This window comes from Dioscorea cayenensis, unplaced genomic scaffold, assembly GCF_009730915.1.
Source record: "Dioscorea cayenensis subsp. rotundata cultivar TDr96_F1 unplaced genomic scaffold, TDr96_F1_v2_PseudoChromosome.rev07_lg8_w22 25.fasta BLBR01001503.1, whole genome shotgun sequence".
In the NCBI taxonomy this organism is placed as follows: domain Eukaryota; kingdom Viridiplantae; phylum Streptophyta; class Magnoliopsida; order Dioscoreales; family Dioscoreaceae; genus Dioscorea; species Dioscorea cayenensis.
Window position 1 is genome coordinate 1127 of NW_024087894.1, and position 27819 is coordinate 28945.

The 27819-nt window shown below is 37.6% G+C and overlaps 1 protein-coding gene across 1 annotated transcript; it reads left to right on the forward strand.

Moving 5' to 3' along the window:
- Positions 1–11153: 11153 nt before the first annotated feature.
- Positions 11154–12929, forward strand: LOC120256554 (disease resistance protein RFL1-like). The gene has a single exon (XM_039264219.1). It carries the CDS (start codon positions 11154–11156, stop codon positions 12927–12929), a length of 1776 nt encoding a protein of 591 aa, XP_039120153.1.
- The last annotated feature ends 14890 nt before the right edge of the window (positions 12930–27819 follow it).

A 27819-nucleotide genomic window follows, 5' to 3' on the forward strand; every position in this document is an offset into this window, starting at 1 on the left:
GTCAGGGGTTGGTGGCGCTGTTGGCCCTTCTGGGGTTGCTTTGACTCCGTGCTCTGTGAAGCAGTCGAGCTGTAGATCGAGGGAGTCGTCTGGTGCGGGAGATGGTGACTTCAGGAAGAAGGTGATGATTCTGACTAGGCTTTTATTGGAATTGTAGAAAAGCGTTCTTTTAATGCGAAGAATACATTTTCATCAAAAATCACATCCAGGATATATATACGTCCTATCGGATGATGTGAGCATTTATACCCTTTGTGCGATGGTATAGCCAATAAAATCACAAAGCGAAGAATGGCCCAAAGTTTATGTTTGTTAACATAGTGGGATTGGCCAATAAAACATCAAAAGTTTAAACATGTTATAATAAGGTTTTGTTTAAAAGTTTTCTAAGGAGTGAAAATCCTATAACTTTCGGCTAGGTGTTACTGTTAATAAGAAAAACAGGTTGTAAATACTTTCGTCCCGAATTTTTAGAGAGGAGCAGAAGATTGAGCAGGAGAGACAAACCCACTTCTACAATATGTCGATGCTACTCTCGGCGAGATCCGTTTCGGCGATAGTATGGGGATAAGACACTAAATGTTTAACACAATCTCTGAAAATATTTGTTTTAGTTTGTGATACTCTCCTTTAATCCAGATTAGCGTATCTTGAGCTGATGGAGTAGGCACGTTGACATGCTTTTGGAAAGGAAGAAGAAGCCGGAAAAACATCGGACGCAACATTTTAAGGATAAGTCAAGTGAATTTGCTAAAATGGTCTGAGCTAACCTGCCAATTGTATCCCTGATAGGGTTATGGTTGGTCCCAGACATTGAGAGAATACAAGTTGCGATTGGTAGAAAACACTAGTAGATAAAGAAAATGGCAATTGATGACATTTCACTTGTTGACAAGCATTACAGACAAAAGTGTCACAATTATTTATGGAGAAAGGAAGATTATTATTTTATAGAACATATTTGGAAGATGGTAGGGGATGGGTGGCCAGAGTGCTGTGATGCCACACATCTTAAGATTTCTGTGTTGGACCAGCGTTTTAACCTCAGCCGGTGACAAGGCGGTGGGTGTAACTCACGTTCACATTTGCCTTGAAGAAGGAAATGCTCTAAATGGCACGATCCTTGACAAAGAAATGGAACGGATGAAACTCGGAAAAACATTGTTGTCGGCAAAACAGTATGAGATGGGTTTTTAGAAACTTTTGGAACATGCAAAATATTCTTGATGTAAGAGGCCTAGTAGAAGTATGAATGAATAGTGGTAGGTATGGTGAATAGAAAACTTACCCATTTGCTACTTGCACTTACTCCTTGTAGTATTTTTCTCATGTTGAAGGCTTCAGAATCTCCGATGTGTGATCGGTTGCTCACATGTTAGTATACCAAATTTGCATCGGCGAATGGGATGGAGTTTGTACCCGATCTTTGCCACATGATCGGCGTTGTATACTTGATCAAACCCTATGATAACACTTTTAGAAGCGGTATGCGAGCTTGCCATAAACTACGACATGTTGGATGATTGCGGTTGATTGTTGTGCTCGAAGTATTACAGGTGATGTTCTACCCTTCTGGCGTCTCCCACTTGCCACCACGAGAAGAAAATTTTCCCTCGCATTCCCGGCTGCGAACAATGGGTTCCGGATGGATCGAGCTCTGAATACCTTTGTTGTTCCTTTCTCATCTCAAAACTTAGCATGTGGGCGTAGAGATCGTTGAGGGAACTTGGTTATTTCGGGTTGTGATGGGTGACCCGGTGTGAATCATGGTTTGATTTTGTCGCTGACATGTATGTAGCAACTTCTAACTTCATCTAGCGATGGTGCCCTATGAAACCATAGTATCATTCGTTTTCTTTTACCTTGTTGAAGTATTCATAAATTTGATGAGTTATTCTTTTAGTATTTGTAATTGAACCCGGATGCTGCATCGTTCGGGGCCACGGAATGGAATATAAACATGCATTACGAGTGAAGTCAAGCATCTCGAGAGGTGGTGAAGAGAAGAGAGAACATGACTGACATCGCTTACGGCAGAGAGAGGATGAAGGCTTCACTCAACACTTACCATCTGATCTCTTGATCCGTTTGTAGATATCTTAGGATTACAAGAACTTGGTGGCAGCAGCCGAAGCTTGGGTGATGATCGGTGGCGGCGGCAGTGGGAGCCATCCATATAGCCTAATAGTTGTTATCCTAGGAGATAGGGAGGAAGCTGTGCTCTCCGGCAAATAATTATCTTCAGTGAGCTTGAGGAGGATGATAAGATGGCTGGCTAAGAAGGTCTTGTAGTGGAGATGACATTAAATCGTTGTGCTTGTGGTGGACATCTTATTTTGTATTGATAGTTCGTGATTGAGAGGCGTGCCGATACCGCAAGAAAAATGAAAGATGGAGAAATTTAAGAAAGAACGCAAACACATCGCCGCGATCCGTTCTTTTATCACATGACAAATGTGGCAGATATTAGCGATGTATCCAACAAATCGGATTTACACAAGTTAAACTATCCACTACACCTGAATACTTGGTCAAAACTGAAGACTAGGCAAATAAGTTACAACAGAATTATAACAGAATTAAGATATTTTAACACGGAAAGTCTTAGGTATTGACAGGTTGCTTCTCTACCATTGCCTTGAAGGCGTCTTGAATTGTTATTGATTTGAATTTCTACTTGGGGAAAAATACCCGAGTTATCTTCGAGAGAAATCGTCTATTAATAAGAAGAAAATATTTGTTACCACCGAGTGATTTGTTTGCATCGGACCTACAAGGTCCCCATGAATGATTCAAGTGGGATTGTTGCCTTTAACGCACCCCTTTGGAAACTCAACTCTTGCTTGTTTCTACAATGAACATACTTCTGATGAGTTTCCACATGGGTTTGTTCTTTGATGGTGAAACCATTGCACAAGTTGTTTTCTCGTGGTTGATTTAGGTTGGGGTGGCCGTAACGCTTGTGCCATGGGTTTATGATGTCTCATTTCCTTGCATGGCGTTGTTACTTTTCATCGTGCATCAAGGAAAAGAGTCGGTGGGATGTCGTGAACTCCTGCCACCTTGGTGTTTAATCGGCTTCTCTAATGGAGCATTCCCCGCGCAAATTCCATATATCCTGGCGTAGATTAGCCCGGCCCACTTAGCGAGGAGTTATGAGCTAAGTAGGGTACATATTGTACATTAGTTAGAGTGCTTGATTTTCACGTAGCGAAGCGGAGGGCTCTGGGCTTCTCCTGCTGACTTGTGGTGCTTTCCCGTCTCTAAGTCTAATTGTTTGTTGTGTGAATTATAATACTATGTTTGAAATAGCTTCTTATCTCAGGACGTAGCAGAGTTAGGCCGCTATCAGCGGCAGTGCTCCTCAGCCCTTTCGTGTGTTCGTTGCTTGCCATTAATAGTGAGCCTAAAATAAACTTCTTTAAACTAGCCAAATTGACATTACTTCTTTTGTTTTGTACCAACAATGAGCTTTCAAATGCCAAACTTTGCATATAAACATTGCATGCCATCTTTGCTTATGCACATCTATGCTACGACCATGTTCGTAACCTGCCTGTGCGTACCTACGAGAAGGAACTAAGCCCTTGACCACGACCTCCTCAGTGGTTGTGTTCACCAAAGGAGAGAGTTTTGCGTAGCAGAGCCTTCTCCTCTCCTCCTCCTTGCAAGGTTTAGTATAAAATTTAAAAAACTTTCAAAGAGCTTCTAAAATTGCTTCAACAATGAGAGTATTGAGATCCTTGGCTTCTATGATAGAGTGCTGGCGTGTGAGGCAACAGGTGAGGCTTCACCGGTGTCTTTGCCACCATATTCTTGTCTAGAAGGCGGTGGCCCATCACCCGAATCCAGACACTTTCTCTTGACACCCTCTTGATGAAATCTTAGATGACCGCGTTGCTTCAACTGCGACATCGTACTCCTATGTAAAGTGCGACTTTATGGTGTTGGTGTAAAGGTCTCCTTGAAACTCAGTTTAAAGTATCTCGAATACTTCACGGTGATCTTGCCTCAAATATCACGACGAGGATCTTGACTCCAGGCGCTTGTTGGATGAGATACGAGACTTTAGATCGCTCTTCATGCTCCTCATTTGGTTGGTTTTGCTTATCTTCCTCCTCAAAACAAAACCTTCTTGACAAGATTCCATAGATCTCGATCCCAAACATTACATTTTCATCATAAGTCTCATAGGTTGAAATGTTACATTAAAGGCTAAGACATTTTGCCTCTTGAAAGAACTAGATGAATACCCACTTCCAACCATGATCTCGATACCAGCGATGGGAAATGGAAAGGAGATATACTTGATTGTATTTCATAGATGTATTCACTCACAACTCACTATAAGAGAAGAAGATGGGTGAAACTTGAATGTAACCGACAACGATAATGAAAGAGCTGAATATAAAGACTCGAAGTAAAGTAAGACTCAGTAAAGGCCGACACAGTGACCCGAAAATAAAAACATAACATAGTGAAAAGCAAACATCAATGGTGCAGCGACACTTCATTTGTTCCATCCAATCTGGGCGGGTTCCGTGCGGCGTGCCACGTTAGCCCACTTCATTAATAGTCAACCCTTACGTGGCAACATGGATTTTTGAGCAGTTTCCTAGCGATTGTGTGAGACCTACCTAATTCAACACAAACTCTTGCGAACTTGGCTCTTGATCTCTATCGATGTATGTTCGTCCGCATAAGGACCCGTCTAAATTATAGCGGTGTTTAGCCGTTCTCTGGCAGCGCTCTATGGGTAGATCATTATATTTAGATCCCACACTTCTTTGCTTCTTATAAACCTCTTGAGCAACATGGGTTGGCTCCTTCCATTGTATGTAGCTTTAGGATCCGTCAACCAATGGTCGCGGCCCTTCCATAGAAGTCAACATTGCATTTCCGTCATCTCACACCTTATAAATTAGAAAGCATTTGGGGGAGACGGAAAATGTAAAGCTCTAAGCCTCTCGACCATCAGTCAGACAAGTTTCTCTTGTTGATCTAATGAAGAAACTTTCCTAAAGACTTTACATATAAAAAGAGGTTTGCATACATGCCTCTTGTGTTTGTCAGGAGATCCTCATTGGTGTCCACGAGCTTGAGAGGTGGCATTTTTAAGTTTTCCCAATGATTCTTCTGCGGGAGAGATGTAGTGGGGGTTCCAATGGAAGTTCGTGGTTTCGAGCCCACTACATAGCCTAGGACATTCGGTCTTGGTTTTCAGCTAGGTTTAGAGTTGAGTCCTTAGTGAGGCCATTCCACCCACTCAAAGGCTTCTAAGTTGGGGGAGGGTTGAAGTCGAAAGAGAAGGACCATAGATGAAGAGCACTTTCGGCACTGGGAGAGGAGAAATTCAACTGGGTTCAAGCTCAAGTGTTGGAGGTGATGGGATGTGATCGTGGTGCACTTTGTGGATGTCAACACCTTTGTAAAGCTATCTCAGTCTTTGCGTGTCAATAGGCTAGTAGTTGGATGCCTACTTGTGTGCTTGTGTTCTTGTGCAAGAACACTTGGGTGGTTGCTGGGTGACCAACCACCACCAAGACCTTTCCTTTGGGGCGTTATTTTGGAAGCGTTTGTGGCCGATATCTCTGCTTGACGAGGGCTTGGGCGCATTCATTTATACTTGCCGGTGCCAAGACTTCTTTGGTTTACAAACATAGTAAATTCGAGTTCCTTTGACTCTTTGGTAACCATTCAGGCAAAGAAAAAGTAAGTGAACTTGATCAAAAGGCGATCGGTGCCAACTTTGGTTGAAGTCCCAAACCCGGTGACTTCCTTATATGTAGGCACCTATGTCGATGTACTGCGTGGTAAGATGCCCTTCGGTGCTTATACGCAGGGGCGCCCACAAATAGACACCCTGTGGTCTTTGCAAGAGATACTTATGGCTTAGGTTAATTTATAGTTGGCATGCGCGTGTGCTCGGGTTTGTTCTTAGCATTGGCGGTGAAACCGCATTGAGAAGTTGAGCTCACTCCTTTGTTGCACTTGTAGTTATGTGCCGGTAATCCTTATTCTGGTCACACCATTAGCATGGTTAGATATTAAGATATATTAGCAATTTGCATGAATTTGAATTTTTTCGTAAATGATTGAAAAGTATTTTTTTTTTTAGAAACTAATTGTAGCCTAGTGGTTCCTACTTTGCTTATGTTTGGGAGGTCTCGATTCGAAACCTCTCAAAGCATAATGTAAAAGCCAATAATAAATAAAAGAAAGTGGATTGGTTAGATTAAGGCAATCCTATTCTCAATGATTCGTCGTTAATGGAGAATAATCGGGATTACGTCGGATATCTTGGGAGGGGCAGACAAAGGGAGACCCTCTCTTACCTTGCTTTTGTGTTGGTCACATGTGCTTAATTTAATGTTCAATATATATATATCTTGGAATGAGAATTCTTCATGACATCCCTCTAAAATTGTCCGAGGTAAAGATGTGCCACTTGGTATGTGGATGACTACTTACGATCACTTTAGGAGGCGGGGAGGACTTTAACATGTTATAAATCGACTTATTCTCATCCTTTTCAAGGTATATCAGAGTTTATTGTCAATTTCTAGAAAACTTTGTTATATACCTACGTAAAAAATAAGTTTCTGATGAAAACTTAGTTAAGACTCTCAGCCCATGATAGGGTACCCTCGTTGTGAATTATCTTGGGGTACCCATTTCTGGAGTGGTGGCGAATCACCAAGTTTAGGAGGAATAATTCCAGGAATTCAATCAAAATTGACAACCTAAAAGCCAAACTTCTTTCTCTCTAAGTGGCAGTAGGCTCACCAATCCGACTAGATATTTCATCGAACTATTGGATGTCTATTTGAAGCATACTGTTAGCTAATCAATGATTGACAAGTTTTTTTTTTTGCCAGCATGAGAGGCTGAGCCGGCTAAGAAGAAGCGGGCGTGTAAGCCTTGGTGGGCAAGTGGGAATATAGAGACCCCATGTGTGCGTGGGCGCTTGGACCACCACACACAACTACTACTCACACCACCACACCCAGAAATGTTCTCTCACCCACAATTGAACTCTCACCACTTATGAAGGGTTCTAATGAGACACGCTCCCAATGAACCGCTTGGTCATCGATAAGGCAATTAATAAGATTAGAAAAGACTTCTTAAGTGCGGGTTGAACATCGATCACCTAAAATGTGTTGTTTGGTTAAGTGGCGATGCATGCGTAGATCAGGGTTGAGATTAAGATCTCGAAGTATTCAACTGGCGCTTTAACAAAATGATGGTGGAAAATAGTATTGGGCTCCTGGTGTGGGATAAAATCATTCTTTTCAACTATTACAGGCATTTCATTCATGCATGGAACCTACTAGCATGAGCCGGCCCGAACAAAAAGTGGTTTATTTAGAACAAGATGCTGTTTGTCTTTCAATTTGGGTTTTTCAAGCTTGTGTTTCCTCGATGATTCTTGTGATATGGTGAAGACACACTTTTGGATGGATAAGTGGGTACGGACAGCGTGCTCCTAAAGATCTTTGGCAAATCTTTTGGTGTACGAGAAAGTTTAACTGGAGTGCATTCGGAGATTTGTTACATCTTACCCAATCTAAGCGGTTTAAAGAAGGAATCTTTCTTTGGCATTTCGAATCAACTTTCTTCCACATTCTTGTTAGCGTAGTTTAGAGACATGAAGGGTCTTTCACCTCTAGCAGTCTTCTCGATTCGTCAATGTATGACTTTCTTGTTAAGTGGAGGAGTTACGTGTAGAACATGATTTAATCACATAAATCCCCTTGAAAAAAAATTAGTATATTCGTGGCTCACACGGAACAATAGTATCCTTACCTTGGATGATGTGTTGCGAAGATTGCGACAAGCTTCGAGAACAACCACGTGTGATGTGCGATCACGGAGGTCAAAACTATGCACCATTTCCATTCTATGCGCACTTTTTGTTGAGATTGTGATCATTTCTAGCTTAACACTTCGAGTACCACCCTTATCGTTTGAGTCTACTTTGTGCAGGAGTTGGTGCTCTGTCTGTCCGATCCTATCTAATGATGGCAGCGAGGCTTAATTGTTAGTCTGTACTTTGGAATGTGTAACTTGAAAATACTCGTATCTTTAGCGACCTTATGCTGCAGCCACCAAAGATACATTCTTGAAATGTATTCATATGTTCATGCGTGGTTAAACTAACAGATGCACAAAGAAGCTAAAAATCTAAATAGAGGGCCCAACTTTCGAGCAGCTAGTGTACTTTGGTAACAAGCGCCGGAATAGCTGAGGTTAGCGATTATTAGGCTGAGTATGGCCTGCTTGATTATATATGGTCTCCGATTACTCTTTGGGGCCTGGGTGACCTTCTTTGTTTTCTTTGTTTTTAATGGTGGCCTTCTAGGCCTTTGTATATGGTTGTCTTTCTCTTCTTTTCTTTTCTGTAGCTTCCACTATATTGGAACTTTGTATATTTTCTTATATTTTAAATGCACGCAGTTTATTTGTATAGATATATATATATATATATATATATATATATGTGTATATAGTGATAAACCATATCAAGTCGTAGTCAAGTCACTGTCTACTTATTAGCTACTAGTACATAACTTAAGCATTGACTGGTCAACTTGCTATCTACGCAGCCAAAATAGTGATAAAGTTAGGTACATTATCACTATCTACGCAACCAGATTTATAAGAAAAAATTTCCATAAATGACAACATGAGAAGGATTTAGGTATTATTAAATAAGATTAATAATCTGTATAGATAAGATCATCTCCCAATGTTAAAGTTCGTATTCATATTCTCAATCATTAATTTACATCAACTGAGTGAGGTTTAGATGTGAGAAATATGGAGATTATGAACACTTGCTTGGGGGCACTGTGTACTTGCATCCAGCACCCTACTGTCAGAGAAAAACTGAGCTCCATTACAAGCCCAAAAGAATTTTTGGATGAGGCGGAGAGGAAATTTCAAGATCTCAAGGATAATTGTGTCCTCCGAGATGAGGAATTAGTGGCCAATAGACCTGGGATGCAACTCACAGATCAAGTTCAAAGATGGCATGACAAGGTTTGATCTAGTCTTTTCTTTCCATAAAACCATAATGTTGCAGTAGTTAGAAAGAAGTGTTTTTTTTTGTTTTTTTGTTTTTTTGTTTTCCCTTGTGTATCCTTCAAAATGGGCTTGATTATGATGTTATTCCTTCGCTGTTTATGACTAATCATACAAGTTTTATAAACCCAACCATTTTTAGGGCCTAACAATAAATGTTGAAATGTCAAAGATGGCGCCCTTTGATTCTTTTTAATTTCATTTCTTCTTCCTCTATTCCTGGTCTCTCCGGTCTCTGGTTTCTTTGTCTTCTCACAACTCTCCTTCTCTTTCTAATTTTATGTTTCTCAAATAAAATTATGGTGGAATCAGTAGGAATAAAGCTTTTGGCATGCTACCTCAAAATCCAAGGAGAGTGATTTAGGGGCAAAAATAATAAATAATAATAATAATAATTTATTATTTTTTTTTTTTTTGGCAAGATCTATATTTCCTTTCTTTTAAGTTGTCATCCATGTAAGTACTCATGTCTTTCACTGATCACAAAAGAATCCGTTTCATCTTATTCAAAATAATGTAACTTATTCTTAGGAACAACCTAATTTATAATTCCCCCAAACAATAATTTCATATATTTGAAACCTCTTGAAATTTAACAGACAACAATTCTTTGCAAATTTGATTTCTTAGAAAATCACTCTCAGTTGTGTTTTCATCTTGTAAAAAATATTATATTTCAAGGTCCTTGTGAAAATCATGAAAATATCAGTAACTTAAATAAGAGGATTCACTTGCTCAAGTAGTATTCCCTTCTTCTTGTTTCGTTGTTGAATAAAATAATAGCTTGTGCCAATAAACTGAATCACTTTGATAATAAAAATTGAGGTTTCCCACAAACTTCAGTAGACTTGAGTTGTGGTATTATATGCAACTGCATCAATACCATACATACCCCATGAGTAGATAATGCAACAATTGGATGCCTTGTTAAAAGAACATACACTTTTAGTTCTGGAATTATATCCAAATTGTTATTTTATTTCTTGAACCCAAATTATATTCAAATTTGCCCTCCAATGGCTTCATCATTCTCATCTTTAGTCCTTAGGCAAACAGTATTATTTGTTCTGATAATGTACTAAAATATTAGTCATTTTGACATGAGGTGGCACTTGACATAGGAAGGAAAGTCTTAAGACTAGTCATGTTAGATTGTTCTTCAAACGGAATTATATCCGTGTAATTATATCCGTGTCAAAATTCATATTTATAAACACCGTTGACAAGTTCATATTTGTATTTTTTTTTTTATGAATATTTACACATACCCTTATTAAGTTTATATTTACACTGATATCCAACAAGTTAATTTCTTTTAACATTCAGTTGATTTTAGAATATGTTTTATACTTCACTAGCTTTTTTTTTTTTATTAAAAAAACACATTGTTCTTTGGTGAGCAATTTCTATGCTGAGCTAGCTACCTGCTTCAAGTTCTTTTTTTTAATTACCAATTTAACTTTTGAATCTTTTTTAACAAAATTCTATTTATACTTTGAAGAAATTGATCAAAGTTAAGTGTAAAAATTTAATTGATATTCAATTTGTACAAATCCCTTAGAAACACAATTTTCATCGCTATCAAATTTATTATATTTGGTTAATCCCCATGAAACCTTGTCATAGTACACCACACATCTTGAAAAGAATGGCCTCTACCATTCATTGATCTACATCAATTTTGTTTTATATTTTTAATTTAGAGTTACTAATTTTTTTTCTTTGTTAATCTCACCAACAAACAGGTACATCATCAAGAGAAAGAAAATATGATAAATCAAATGAAGGATGACTACAATGATAGAGGTTGCCTTCTTGGAAGTTGCTCTCTCAATTTGTGGGCTAACTACAAAATTAGCCAAAGTTCAATCAAGTTACTCAAAGAGATCAATAACTTGAGGACTGAACATGATGCTTTCCAAGAAATAACAAAAACACAGTCTCCAAGAGCAGTTGAGGAGATTCTCACTTCAACAATTCCTGTGGGCAACATAATAAAGTTAAATCTCAAGAAAGTTTGTGGTTATTTGGCAGATGACAATGTATCAGTGGTGGGTGTTTGGGGCATGGGAGGGGTTGGAAAGACAAATCTCTTGAATGAAATCAATAACTCATTACAAGGTGGTGATGCTTACAACATGGAGTTCAAGTATGTCATTTATCTGGTAGTTTCAAAAGAACCTCAATTTGAGAAGCTTCAAAAGGAGATATCTGAAAGGCTGGGATTGCAACCTCCTCACTCTATGAAGAATGATATATTTGAGTTTTTGAAGAACAAGGACTTTTTGCTACTCTTAGATGATATATGGAAGGCAGTGGACCTTCCTGAAACCCTTGGAATTCCACTTCCTCACCATCAAAGCCAAAATTGGGAAGACAGAGGTCCAAGGTACAAGCACAAGGTGATCTTCACAACCAAAGAAGATGATGTGTGTGCTCAGATGAAGGCTGACAAGAAGATCAAAGTTGAATGTTTGGACGAAGAAGAAGCATGGCATCTTTTCATGCAGCACGCAAATGAAGAGATCATCAGTTCCAATGTTGTTATTAAGAAACTAGCAAGGGAAGTTATGGAGAGGTGCGCAGGCTTACCACTTGCCCTTAAAGTCATTGGTCGAGCCATGTCGAATAAGAAGACACCTGAAGAGTGGCGTCACATGCTGAAGTTGTTAATCAAGGTGGACATCAAGACCGTCACTGATATCGAAGAATCATTGTTTCACAACTTAAAGGTCAGTTATGATAATTTGGTTAGTGATACTCTGCGAGAATGTTTCTTGTGTTGTGCTCAATGGCCTGAAGATGAACGCATTCCAGTCTATGATCTTATAGAGCACTGGATTGCACTTGGATTGATCAGTGACTTTGGAAACATAGGGGAAGCCTTTGACGAGGGATATTCTATTATTGCAAAATTAAATGAAACATGTTTGTTGGAATTGGGGTTTTACTTTAACTCTGGTGATGAGTATGTCAAATTACATGATGTGATTCGTGATATGGCACAGTGGATTGTGTCCGAGTGTGGGAAAGAAAAGAACAAATGGATTGTTTGTGGAAGAGGTGATGATTTAAGACAATTTTCAGAGTGGGAAGCAGGCAACTGGAAGGAGACAGAACTAATATCTTTCAAAGGTACTAACTTTAACAAGACTCTCCAAAAATTATTAAGTGATCAAAATATTGTTGAAAAGGGCCAAGTTTCTTGTGCATCAACTTCTCCAAGATATCCTAATCTCCAGAGTTTATTTCTTGAAGGATATTCTAAATCTGTTCATATGTCCCGGCAGTTCGTTGTAAATGTTTTCCCCCATATGCCATCTCTCACACACTTGAATCTATCTGGGATACCTATCACAGGTCTTTCAAAAGAAATTCGAGTTCTAGTTAATCTTCGATACATCAACATCAGCAACACAAAAATTCAATCACTGCCATCTGAACTAAAAGAGTTGAAGGAATTAAAGTACTTCCTTTTCAGATGTAAATATTATAGAGGCAGAGATGTTCTTAAGGTTGATGGATTGTCTACATTATCAATGTTGCCCAAATTGCAAGTGCTTGATCTTTATGGAAATACTTGTTTAGAAGCAGGTGACTTGAGGTTATTGATGGAGAGGAATAGGATGAAAGGAATCAGTATGCTTGTGGAATCGGTTGAGATTCTTAGACTTCTCAAACATTTGCCGACTTGGAAAATAAGGTTGCACAGCATGCAGAATATGCATACTCTCCAGTTTTGTGACTTGAGTTACAAACATGATGAGGGTTTGATGGAGTTAGGCATCACTCGATGTGGCTTTGAGGAGTTGTTGATAAATGGCGGTGGGAGTCGGGTCTAAAAGCGTATCAATTTGGGTAACATTGCAAAAGCTCGAACCGTCGGTTGGCCGCGAGGAACATTACCTAGTGAAGGCTTACCGAGGTTGACATCTCTTTACATTAGTTATTGTGATTCTACGAGGAGTCTTTCATGGGTTTTGCATCTCCCATGCCTTAGGACATTAAGTGTAAAAAGTTGTTCAGGAATGGAGGGGTTGATTGACCCTGCAGAGATGCAACAAGCTCCATTAGGCCTTCCTACCTTTCCTAGCCTACAATCTTTGTCGTTATCTTTTATGGCGAAGTTAGTGAGCTTAAGCACATGTCCATTGGATTTTCCTGTTTTGTCTAAACTAACTTTGTTCGAATGTTCAAAGCTGAAGAAACTTCCTTTCAAGTCATCCATTGTTAATAATAAATTCCAACTTTTGGAAGTGGACAAAAATTGTTGGGAGGGTTTGGAATGGGAAGACACAACAATCCGATCTCACCTTGCAAGTTTCTCTAAGACGTTATGATTCTTGTCAACATGTTAGTATATTATAAAAATTTACATTCAAATCATTATTGTTAGTTAAAAATAATCTCTATTTTAAATTATATTATTGTAAAATAAATGTGCATTTGTTGTAATATTTTGATTTAATAAATTATATCTTATTTTTCATTTTGTGCTTCCATCATATATATTTTTGGGGTTGACCATTATTTTTATTTTTAAATTTTTTATTTTCGTTGTGTGGTCAATACACTAGAAGGTTAAAAGAAAAACCAAACCTTATTTGTTTTTGTTATAGTTCAATGAACCATGGCTGGTGCAACTTTATTAGATATAGATTGTAAAACATAATGATAATTCATTTATAGGTGGATTTATGAGTAAAAACAAACACATTATTTTATTTTTTAAAATTAATTTAGTATATTTTTTCTTTTTACAAAAAAAACAAGCACCGGCAAAAAACAAGTATGCAAGCATAAGTGATTTGAAAGTCCCTCATACTATGCAACCCGGGGAGAGAGATATCATCATCCCTAGGGAACACATCCTGACCCAGCAAATACTACATAGACCCTGAGCAATATATGAAAAGTACACCTTGTTTGCTAATTAGGCAAACTTGCACAGTAGGTTAATTGGGCAAAATTCAAAAGAAAAAAAATGGAATTACTTTTTTTTCTAATTTATACCGGAAATGATAGCTAATTAATCAAATAAATGGATAACAAAATGGATCAATTGTTATGAAACTCATAATCTGACATTGTCTAGATGAATCAAATCAGATTTGGATCTTATTTGATCCGATACATTCCAAAACCCTCTCTCTCACCTTATAAAAACTAAAAAAAAAAGAGAAAAATTGTAAAACTTCAACAAAATTAGGAGTAAATCAAATAACTAAAAGGCAATTTTAAGGATTGAAGCTTTAGATCCATGTCCTTACCCCATCATATCACTACCATGACATCATCACATTGTTAAATATTTAAATAACATTACAAGAAAATTAACGTTAAAAAAATACTATAGAATAAAAAAATTGAGATGCTTGATCTCCCGTCAACAACTTTACTTTTATCATTTTGCACTATTAGGGTTTATTGCGGGTCTTATAGATCTTGAATATATAAGCTACATAGGTTTTGACCCTTACAAAAAAAAAATTGAAGCCTAATTTTTTGTGCTCTTGAAAATCAAAATATTACGGCTTCTATTTTTTCTCAAATGCCATTTTTTTTAATTTCAAATTATCTTTTGTATTTTTTGAATCTATATATATATATATCATATTTTAATGTGACGTTTTCAAATGTGTCATAACAAATTTATACAATAAAAGTCATATTGAATTATGACATTCATATATAAGACATAATAAGCATCTTAATAAATAATATTGCACCAATATTTTTATCAAAGTTCCTAAAGCATTCAAAAATATCACAAAATAAAACCTCGTGACTATAAGTAGAAATGTCATCATAATAAACAAAAAAACAAATAAAAATATACCAATATTTATTATAACTATCGGTTAAAAGTTATTTTAATATTTTTTAGTGACATTTACAAAAAAATATTACTTCAAAAATATCAATATAAGTTTTTCTGTTGCAGTGTTAAATAAAGAAAGACTACTGAGTAGTGCTGAAACATCAGTCTTGTTCTATCTTGTAGCTTAAATTAGTTGTTGGGCTTGTGAAAATCCAAATAATTACATTTGTGTGTGTATGCACCTTGCTATTATAATGTTTGCCAGCGAAAGTAACTAGACTTTTGAGATGAAAAGGCCAAACCTGTCAGCTTCAACAGTGCCTTTAATTAGTAAGCTTGTACTGCATTAAGATGAGTTTTTCGTTCTTTTGTCCATTTAATATGTTTGGGTTGATCTCTTACTGCTAATATTCCTGGGCATTCACCATGCCCTTGATGGTGGTGGGCACCATGGCACTATATGCTTGCCACCAATTTAGACTTTTGCTGTATTAATATGAGTTTTTCTTTCTTTCTATATTCTCTTTTCTTGATATATATATATATATATATATAGTTGCCTTCCACAACATACTGCTAATATAATATTTTGTCCAGCTCCCACAACATTGTGTATTATGTGAAAGAAGGCATAGAAGGTGATCATCTTTGTCAACTGAACTAATATAATATAATCCAACCTGTCCATATAATATGCTTTGGTTTAACTCTTCTGCGAATATTTTTGGGCACCATGACATTATAATGTTTGCCACTAAACTAGCACTACATAAAAAAGGACTAATTGGCACGGTAAAATTAATATGAAAATAAGTTTAAAAACTGTGCCAATTTAACTTTGATATTATATTTGACACGGAAAAATCACCATACCTATAGCAATGGTGCCAAATATATTTTGACACAATTTTTAAAACCGTGTCAAACTTCATCACTATTTTTAACATGTTTTTTTTGTTGTGCCAAACATTACCATTAAATTTTTTACCGACTTTAATTCTATATTTGCCACTATTTTAACACAGTTTTATTGATTCTGTATTTGGCATGACTTTTTTTTATATGATTTTACGCTTTTGTTTTTTCTATGAAAAAATAATTTTATTAAAATATATTTTACATTCTATATTGATTTACGGGCAAAATGAACAAAAATGTTACTAAAATCACAAATTTACCAACAACCTTGCAAGACAACTCAACAAATGAACAAAAATGTTATTAAAATATTGAACAGCAAATTTTAATTTCGCCTACTTTACCTCTCCAAGTTTGTTTTAAGCTCCATTTGATCAGCTTAGAACTCCTGGATGGTATTCTTGTAGTGCAGGAGGTGCTGATTTACATCCTTTTTAATGCTTAGGGTGATTCCTTGAAAAAACTGATCCCACACTCTCTGACATTGAATGCCCAGAAAAGTGCAGCACCACCTCGAAATTACATGGTAATTAAAATAAGGCCTTCAACAACATATAAATCAGACATTAGTTTAATATGTTGATTAATTCTTGTTAAAATAAACTAAGACACTGCCTTATAAGATCAGCCAAGCCCTAATCATGGTCAGAACCATAAGACATATCATTTCCTTGCTTGCAATTAATTCATTCAATCATGAATATTTATCTACAGTAGCAAAACTAGGACCAAATCCTTGGTGTCTAAGATTTTCATCAGCATAAAATATGCTTCAGTAACTTTGGCAGAAAGTAATACTACTTGTAAAGTATAAAACAAGTCCATAATGTGAACAGATATTTCATTAACATATGAATCCAGAACCTTAAAGTCAACACAATGGAGCACATTCAGAAAAAAATTCACAATGTCGACACAGCTGAAATCTTTTTATTTCACCATTTGTAAAAATGGAGCTAAAATCAGCATACAATTTTAATTTTACAATATATTACTTATTTGAACATGAAGTAGGAAATGAGTTAGCTATTTCTTCAACCTGTAGACCTTGCCTACGATTTGGTTTGTGCCAAATCCTGGTGGTATATCCATGTACACCTCCTCCACTAAATCCCCATAAAGAAAAGCATTCTTCACATCTAGCTGGTGTAGCTTCTACCCACCATTCACTGCTAGTGAGACCAACATTCGAACGGTGCTCATCTTAGCTACAGGAGCAAAGGTTTCATTATAGTCGATACCAAAGGTCTAGCTGTACCCTTTTGCCACCAAACGTGCCTTGTAGCGCTCAACCTGCCCGTCTGGAATCTGCTTCACAGTGAAGACCCACTTGCATCCAACTGCCCTTTTCCCGGATAGTAATGATACTAACTCCCATTTGCGATTTTTGTCAAGAGCCCTTAGTTTTTCCTGCATGGTTGCCTTCCACTTTGGGTGCTCCTTTGCTACCTGCCAACACTTAGGTATAGAGACAATGTCCAAAGATGCAATGAATGCTCCATATGTGGATGATAGATTAGAGTATTAAACAGACTGGTCAATATTATGTGGAAACCCAAAATGATCAGGAGGATTTCCCGCATTGCTGCGAGAAGTCCTCCTTAATGTCACGGGAGAAGAAGAAGAGAGAAATTATATCACCTAGGTTTGTGGTGGATGATGTAGGTTTCTCAGGAGTTGAAGAAGGCCGAGACAAGGAACTTGGCATGAGTGGTATTGTAGGCATAGGTACATTCATCTTTCTCCTCCTCTGGTACACTCTCAGTTCCCCATGATACTGTTTTTCTCTTTTTTCTTTTCCTGTCTTCTCTATTTTAGCCTCTTCTTCCAACTCATCCTCAGTCGATTCTTCCCTCAAAACATGACCCGATCCCATCTCTAACTGAATCAGCCTTTCTCCCTCACTTTTCTCTCCTTTTCGCCCTATTTCTCCACTATCTTGCGAGTCACCAAAGGGTGAGGTTACTCTCAAGAGGTAGTATGGGTCAGACTCGCGAAAAGTCACATCCATACTTGCAAACAATCGCCTTTCTCCTAGGCTCCAACACACATACCCTTTCTAAGTGGCAGAGTAGCCTACGAAAACACATTTGATTGCTCTAGGATGTAACTTCCTCACTATTGGTCTGTTGTCTCTCACAAAGCACACACATCCAAACACTTTCAAGGGAAGAACTCCTCCATTATCACCCTTCAACATCTCACAGGGAAACTTCCGCTTGCCCCCATAGATAATTTAGGACATTCATCGATATCATCATAACCTGGCTACCTCTAGAAGATGTCTGTTCTTCTGTTCAGCTACCTCATTCTGTGCCAGTGTATATAGCCAAGTAGTCTGATGATGTATCCCCTGTGTAAACAAGTACTCCCCAAATGCCTTGTTAGTGTACTCTATCCCATTATCGGATCTCAATACCTTAACCACGGCGCCATATTGAGTTTGTATTGCCTTGCGAAAGTCTTTGAAACAAGCAAGTACATCATTCTTGTTTTTCATCAAATACAACCAAATAACACGAAAAAAGCAATCAATAAAAGTCGCTAAATATCTATAACCATTAATTGTATTTGCAGGACAAGGCCCCCACACATGAAAGTGAATAAGATAAAAAACCCTAGAACTCTTATTCCAAGAGCTATGATAAGAGCTTCTGGTATATTTTCCAAACTCACAAGCATCACAAACTAACTTTTCCTTATTTTCCCTTTCATACAATGAAGGGTACAACCGACTCAAAACAGGCAATGAAATGTGTCCCATACACCGATGATGCCTTAGAAACACCTCCTCTACAGTTATCCGGGCACTTCTACTCCTACCCTCTCTACCAAAGATGTCAACGCTAAATCCATCCCCTTTTGGTCTATGTACCATAATCCTCTATGCCACGTGCTAGTCCCAAGTCTCCGACTTGTCCCCATCTCTGTGAAGTTTACTTTGGGAATATCAAAACAAACAACACAATTTAGTTGGAGGATAATAGCATTGATAGGCAATAGATTTACTGAAAATGAGGAAGCATATAATACATTTGATAAGGTCATTAAATCGGTACATTTAACCGTATCCTTACCAACCACAGGCTGGGCTGTGTCATCCGTTGTTTGAATGCTTTCTGGGGGGTCAAGTGAGTGAAAGAAGTGAACTCACTAGACGCCCTTGTCACATGTCGAGATGCACCAGAATCTATGATCCATTCTAGTGATCTAGTGAGAGGTATGAAGACAAAAGTATGTGCAGTACCTGTGGTAGAATGAGCAAAAGTAGAAAGATTACTCCTGGAGTTTGATGTGGATATCTCATCTGTTATGCTCTTTTTTCCCCCATGTCCGGACTTTCTCGGCTTTCTCTTTAGCATCTCGAATAGCTCATGCTCCTCCTTAGAAAGAACTGACTTCTCCTCTATTTGTGGATCTATCATCATATGTGCTCGATAACCTCCACCTCTACCTACTCTATGGCCCACACGTCCACGACCATGACCTTCAGATTGTCCTCACCCACCTATCTCTCTCTCCTTAGGTGGCTTTGGACAAGCTTTACTCAGGTGGCCCACTTCTCTACAGTTGTAGTACCTGCGGGTCTCCCCCTGCGTATCTGTCATACATGAGCTCAAAGTAGCCAAAGTTGATCAAATACCTGGAAGTCCACTCGACTCAAAATGTAGCCTCATGCAACTCTACTCCTATATCATAGTAAAGGCAGCCTCATCCAATGAAGGGATCTTTGTTTGGACTAGAAGGATTGATCTCCTCTAATCAAAGGCCGGGTTTAGATGAGCCAAGAACTGCATAGTCCTCATCTGTACATTGAACTCTTTGCTTTTGCACTCTGAATCACTGCAACTCGATATAGGTGAAAAATGATGAAGATCTTGCCACAGCTGTTCAATCTCCATGGAGTACTCCTGAATAGATCTATCACCCTGCACCACCGCCTCTATGTCGCGCTGGATCTGGAACACCCTCATGTGGTTCTCAGCCCTAGCATAGGTCCTCTTCAGCTTCACCCAAATATCCTCTACCTTTCAAATACCATCCACTGATAAAGCAACCTTTGGAACCATTGAGTTCAATAGCCAGGTGTAAAGCAAGGCATGTGTGGTCCTCCACTCATCCTCCTCAGCGCTTCACTCATTGGCTCAGCCTTGACTCCTGTCAGGTATCCATCTAGCCTCTTCCCCACTAGAGCAACCTCAATCCGACGCGACCAACTCAGACGCATAGCTGGTGCATCAAGCTTCAGATTTACAGGAGGGAGATCTAGCCTCATAGGATGTGGATATATAGGTGTCCATCATTCCCCTTGCCGACCCAACACAAGAAGCAAGGATTTGAGCTCCGTTTCATTCAGTTTTTCCATAATATCCTCCATCGATCAATCTCAAGTATCAAAGTCTAGATCACACAGATCTCACGTGACTTCCTTCCTCTTCTTAACTTGACCAAGTCTCGATCTTCCTCACCTACAAGATTAGAGTTGTCAATTCGGGCTTGGCCCGCCGGGCCAGCTCGCCCGCCAATAAAAATGGGCGGGTCGGGTTAGTCTTCCAGGCGGGCCTAAATGGGCCAACCCACGCGGGCCGCGGGTTGGGCGGGGCAGGCCGCGGGTTTGGGGGGGTCAGCCCGTGGCCCGCCTTAATTTATATATAATATATTTTATATAATATAGGGTAAGTATCACTGGTGGCCACAAATGTTTCGTAAATATAACGCTGTGGCCACATACGTTTTTTTTGTAACGATGTGGCCACAAAACTTATCTCCGGTCACACTCATGGCCATAATTTCATATTTGGGGGTTGTTTCCAGCGAAGGTGTTGAGGTGGCGTCCGACGTGTATTATTTAATTTAAAAGAGATCTTAGGTGGCATTCCACCTCACCATCCTTTCTCTGCTCATTGCCACGTCAGCTGAGACCTTTACCCTTTCGTCCATCAACCCCAACCCCCATCTCATGTCCCGAAGATCACACTGACCTAAACCTAAACCCTAGTCCGAGCGCCCCTTGTCCGAGCGTCCCCATTTCTCCTCCTAATCCATATTGCCTCTCCACGCCATCAACCCTTTCCGTCCGGCGATCTTCACGGCGTAGACTTCTGAACAGATCTAGCATCACCACGGGCAGAATCCCAGTAAAAGCACCAGTGAAGGTAGTAATTTAGGGATTTTAGGTTGATTTGTTTTGCATTTTATTTTTTTCTAGTTTGATTGTTGTTCTATATTAGTTTTTATGTTTTGTGGGCTTGGGTTTCCTTAATTTAAGGTTGGAACTCCCAGAAATAAATTATTTTCCCTAAAGTGATTTTTTATCTAAAAAGGCATGAGCTTTATGTGTTATGTTCTGGTTGTGTTGGTGAACTTACATTTTGGAAGGCAAGGTTGTCTTTGTTAGTCATAGTACTCATAATGAAGATGCTTCTCTTTCTAATGCACTTGCCAATGCCTGATATATTTTTTTTAGCTTACATCATCATGATAGATTTTATCATGATTTTTTCCCGTTTAATTGGTAAAAACCTCACCTTTTATGCTAGTATATTGAAAATTTTATTTAGCTTTAGTTGCTCCCTTTTTCATAAATTCAGAATTGCATCCTTAGAAATTGGTTTATATATTGTATGCTACTATTTTTGTGCTTCATGAACATGCTAAATGGTTGATATGAAAAATCTTTTTCTATTGGATTTAGTTTGTGTATCCTTAACATGGTTTATTTCTTTTCAATTGGTAATTGTATGATTTTACTGCAACTCATCCTGCTTGCATTGTATGATGTTCATGATTATGTCTGAATTTCCTTTTCAGTCAGTATATATATATATATATATTGATGTGGCTTGTAGATGCTTAAAATAAGGTTTTTTTTTCAATTGGTAATTATATGATTTTTCTGCAACTCATCCTGAAGGCATTTGGGATGGATCCTGTTCATTATTACATATATGAACTGCTTTTTCTGTTTGATTTGGTTTGTAAATACTTAACATAAGTTCTTTAATTTCAATTAGTAATTATATGATTTGACCACAACTCATTCTGCCTGCATTTGGAATGGACCCTGCTCATTATTATATATATGAATTGCTTCTTCAGTCAGTATGTGTTTGGGTGTTATGACAAGAATTCTGGTGATAATAATTTTCAATTAAAGAGGCAACATTTGCTTGTGGTTGGCAGTCAGTGGTCCAATTTGCTGAGGAGGAGAATATCCCTTTGTGTGGAACACAATCTGCAGAAGTACTACTGGGCAGGGACACGAAACCTACTGGAGAATCTTTCCTTGAAACTAACTAACAAGTATGCAGCTTCTGCCATATCTTGTATAGTTTCATCTTTTTTGCAATCAATATCCAAGAGTGGCCTTGGAATTATTATTTTTTATATTTTGTGATCCACATGCCAAATTAATATTTTGTTGTTTTTATTAGCAATTGAAATTGTATTAACATATAGCAGGTATAGTATGGAAGATATGCTAAATAGTGGTGTGCCAGATGAACATCCAATTGAGGAGGATGACTTCATTGATTCTGACTATGATATCCCTTCTGGTGATGAGAACTTCCAGCAGGTTTTGTATGAACGAAATGGTGAAAATAAAGGTAGCAGAGATATCCCATCTTTCCATCAAAATAGCACAGTAACAGAAGGACTTGTTGGAGAAGAAAGTGAGTCTGCCAGTGATAATTCTGAGGACTTGTTCACAGAACCAGATACAGATGATGATGGTGACACTAGGTTTGCAGAGTTTAATGAAGAGAAGGAGATGTATAACCCAAGGTTAAGGGTTGGGTTGGTATTTAGAGATTTTGATCAACTAAAGAGGGCTTGTAGAAACTGGGGGATTAAGAACAGATTTCAGCTATGGTTCCCATAGAATGATAGAAAGCGAGTGATCTGTGCATGCCACAAACAAACAATGTTCTTTCAGGATTTATGCAGCTCACATGAGCAAAGACAATCCATCAGTGCAAATTAAGAGTGCTAATCTTGATCACAGTTGTGGAAAGGTCTTCAATAATTTTCATGTAACTTCAAGGTGGCTTGCCACTAAATATTTTGACAAGTTCAAGGCTGATCCAAATTGGAGTTGCAATGGCATAATTAAACAAGTTAAGGATGACCATGGTTTCACAATTTCTCATATGAAAGCTTGGAGAACCAAACACTTGGCAATGAAGTTGGTCAACGGAGATGAGGGTGAGCAATACACAAACCTCACCAAGTATGCAGCTGAGCTCATGCAAACCAATCCAGGTAGCACAGTAATTTTGTGGAGGGATGAAGGTGTCTTCAAAGGGTTTTATATCTGTCTAAAGCCCTTAAAGGATGCATTCTGGTCAGGTTGTAGGCCATTTATAGGATTTGATAGATGTTTTTTAAAATCTCTCTATGGTGGTCAGTTGTTGTCAGCAGTAGGGATTGGCCCCAATGATTGTATATTACCCATTGCTTATGCAGTAGTGTTGGTTAAGATTAGAGATACTTGGACATGGTTCATGGATATTTTGAAGGAAGATTTGCAAATCTGGAACAGCAGATATCTCACCATAATGAGTGACCGGCAAAAGGTTAGTTGTATGTTTAAACATTTTCTATTGATAGTAACTGTCATTTAATTTTTGAATTATAATTGCAGGGTTTAAAAAGGGCTATTCAAGATATATTTCCAGATGTTGAACACAGAAATTGTGTTCGGCACATGTATACTAATTTCAGGGAGAAATTCAAAGGGAAAGCACTAAAAGATTTTTTATGGAATGCTGCGAGGGCAACGTATGTTCAAAGGTTTAACTATTGACTTGGAGAAATAGAGAAGGTGAGTCCAGAAGCAAGAAGATGGCTTGATCATGAAGATAGACCTCATGCAAGTTGGACTAGGGCATTGTTCACAACCACAAGTGTGACATCCTACTCAACAATATTTGTGAATGCTTTAACAAGTACATACTTGACACAAGGGATAAGGGAATCATCACAATGCTTGAGATTATCAAGGTGAAACTGATGAGAAGAATGAAAACAAAAAAGGAACAAATGTTGAAGTACAGGGGACACATATGCCCAAAGATCCAAAAGAAGCTAGACAAGATGAAGGAAGATGGCAGTGCTACACCCCAGACTTCTCTGGTGGGCCCAAAGTGCAGATCATAGGAGTGGGAGGGAACTTTGTTGTAGACATGGTTGACAAAACTTGCACGTGCAGAAGATGGGACTTGACAGGTTTGCCTTGCCCGCATGCAATCAATGCTATTTATGGAAATAATCAGCAACCAGAAGATTATGTGCATGATTCCTATTTAGTTTCAACATATCTGCGGGTCTATGATCACTACATAAACCCCACCAATAATGAAGAGATGTGGCCAAATGTAAATGATGGTACACAAGTGATCCCACCGCCAATTATGAGAAGGAAAAAGGGAAGGGAAGCAATAGCAAGGAGAAAAGAACCTGAAGAGATAGAAAATGCCTTGAAGGCATCAAAATCCAATTCCATACCTTCTGGATTAGGCAAACAAAAAATTAATAGGAAGGGGTTAAGCAAAGGCAGGTGTAGTGTATGCCATGCAATCGGCCATAACAAAAAGCATCATGAGAAAGTATGTATTTTGTTATTTAGTTCATTTCAGTTCAGTTCAAATGCATTAGTTGAATGATTTTAAATATCATCAATTTTTTTTTAAATCTGTTTTTTATGATGTCAGGGGATTGAGAATGCACCTAAACCTGCAACTTCAGACGTTGGCCGAAAAAGACAAAAAATACCTCATGTAATTTTCTCATATGTAACATGTTAAATAATGGGAGCTAGTTTGTGTTGCATTAATTTATTTGCATCTTTATTTGCTTCACAGAGAAGAAGCAATCAGGCAGCCAATCTAGAAAATGTCTCAGTTGGTAGTACTGCAGCTGCCAATTCACCTAGTCAGCCCCCTGATCTCTTAGGCACCCAGCAGTCTCAGACAAGGCAACCAAGTCAACTTACCAACAAAGGACCAGTATTAAATGTCAGCATAAGCAAGTCTTCCCATGTTAGTGTGTCTAACATGGGAAATATGATCAACTGCACAATGGCAACTCAATCTCCAATAAGAGATAGGGCTTCTTCCTCAGTCATGGATGGTGGAAAAGAAATGGAATGTTTTGATGATGGAAAACTCTGTTGATATTTAATTATGAACTTTGTGAACTAGTAGTAACATTTTATTATGAGTAAATGTCATTTGGATATGTTATGAAGTTTCTTTTAAGCACTGTCAGTTATGTATTTTGTTGGATTTGTTATGATGAACTTTGTTGTAAGCATTGGATTTTGAGTCAATGTATTTTGTTATTTTGAGTCAATGATGAACTTTGTTGTCAGTAGATTTATATTCCCAAGTTATGTATTTTATTCCTAAGTTTCAGCATATTTGTATTCCCAGGTTTTACCAAATTATTATTAGATTTCAGCATTTTTGCATTCCCAGGTTTGACCAAATTATTACCAGATTTCAGCATATTTGTATTCCCAAGTTTTACCCAGGTTTTACCAAATTATTACCAGATTTCAGTAAATCTGTTTGCAGATTTTAGTAACCCATGATGCAAATTTTTTTACATACAAGTCTGCAGAGTTATATTGTGCAATTTTTTTAAACTGTAAATTGGTATTGTCAGTGCAAACATGTATTTTTTGCAATCAATTATGCAAATTCTTATGAAGTAAATTGGTACAGTAAAAAATTTCTCATGTGAAGAATGACAGAAAAAGCAAGATCAAATCCATGAGTGAAATAGTAATTCAAAACAATCTCACAATATCTCACAACAACACAAATGAAGTAAACTAACAATCTAACAAGTATTCATTCAAAATAAGGTTAAATTTCAATCTCACAATCATTTCACAAGCCTTATAAACCTACAAGCTCTCTGTGCTAAACTCCATTACAGACATTCTCACAATCCTTCTAAACCTACAAGCTCTCTGTGCTAAACTCCATTACAGACAATCTCACAAGCCTTCTAAACCTACAAATCAAGATCAAACCCATGAGTGATGCCCTAGTGTGTGGGCCGAGTAATGCTCGATAATGGCCGGAGTAGCACATAAATCTTGCCGGAGCGATGCCCTACTTTGCCGGAGCGATGCCGGAGTAGTTCATACTGGGCGAGAACAAGGTGGGCCATCTAGCCGGAGGGAATGTTGCCCTAGCCCTAATTTGATGAACGAAACGGTAGGGATGGGTCTCAGCTGACGTGGCTGGCTGACGTGGCAATGAGCAGAGAAAGGATGGTGAGGTGGAATGCCACCTAAGATCTTTTTTAAAATAAATAATACACGTCAGATGCCACCTCAGCACGTTTGCCGGAAACAACCCCCAAATATGAAATTATGGCCATGAGTGTGACCGGTGATAAGTTTCGTGGCCACATCGTTACAAAAAAAACGTATGTGACCACAGCGTTATATTTACGAAACATTTGTGACCACCAGTGATACTTATATATATATATATATATATATATATATATATTGATATTGAAATATTGTTAGGAATTTAAATTAAAAAATAAATAAATAATTTTTAATGAAGTTTAATATGCATTTAATTATGTTTTTAAAAAGAAATACGGAGATAACAAATCATTTTTAATGACTGTTGATTTTTGATAAATATTATGATTAGTAATGGATGCTTTTTATTTTGTGCTTTATTAATTTTTGCTAAATTTTTGTTGATTAGTAATGAATGAATGTTATAATTAGTAATAGATGTTTTTATCTTGTGGTTTATTATTTTTTTAAATTTTTGTTAATTGTGAATTTATAATAGTGTTTTTTTATTTAGAGATTTTTGTAATTATTATTGATTTTGTTAGGTTTTTGAATATTATAATGGATGTTTTTCATTTTTGTTAATTATTGCATTTTTAATTTTTTTAATTTAGTTTTTTTATGAATTTATAATGAATGTTTTAATGTTTCATATATTACTAACATTTATAAAAAAATAAAATAAATTAATTATTTTGATTTTTTAGCGGGATCAGCTCACCAACCCATCAACCCAAAAATGGGTCGGGTCGGGTTGGCATTTTGTCGGCCCTCCATTTGGCGGGCCAGGGCCCTGCCCGCCCATGTCCCGCTTTTGATCGCTTCTATACAAGATCAAGATCCCTTACATTCAACCTTTCTTTCGTTTCTTGACATAATCTTGGTCCTTCAAGACATCAAGATCTAGATCAAACCTATCTCAACCCCTTCTTCAGGACCAGTGGGGTATCGGCCCCCCATTTGGGCAAACTTCAATTGACGAAAAAGGAGAAAGGTGGCGGCCAATTAGAGAAGAGATGGGCGGCGGTACTGTAGCGGTGGTGATACTGTCACAACGGCGGAACTTCGTTAGGGTTTTGCTAGATTTCTCTCTAATACCATATTGTTTTTAATTTTGGTCACTTCTCATTGATAAATTTTTGGGCTTATATAGAGCCTTACACCTCACTCTTATAAAAACAACCCTGGACTATTTCATAGTTACCTATTTGCCCATATGCCCTGAAAAACCTGAAAATATGTAAGCATACAATAAATCTCAACATAAATCATAAGGGAAAACACCCTAGTTCTATAGTTAAAGTTCATTTCCATTGCCTCTCAATCTCTAATTTACAAGAAATGCCCCCCGCCCCCGCGGCCAAAAAAAAAAAACATTTAGCTATACTCCCAATTATATCAATTATTTATTTAATATAAAATTAATAATAAAATCAAATTACCATCAATACCTCAATATATCTTCAAAATAAAATCAACATTGTTGTTATAAGTCTTTAAATGTAGTTTAGGGATCTAAAGTTTTCCTCTATTTTAATGATAGAATATACTAATTTTAATAATTTTATATTGGGTTTTTTTTTATGAGAAGGTTATAGAAAATTCACCAAGGCTACAAAATACGTGATGTAATATAAGAATGTATAAAGAAAAATAAAGAAAT

Excerpts from the sequence above, each read along its gene's own strand:
- LOC120256554 (XM_039264219.1), top strand. The coding sequence starts at position 11,154 with ATGGGAGGGGTTGGAAAGACAAATCTCTTGAATGAAATCAATAACTCA.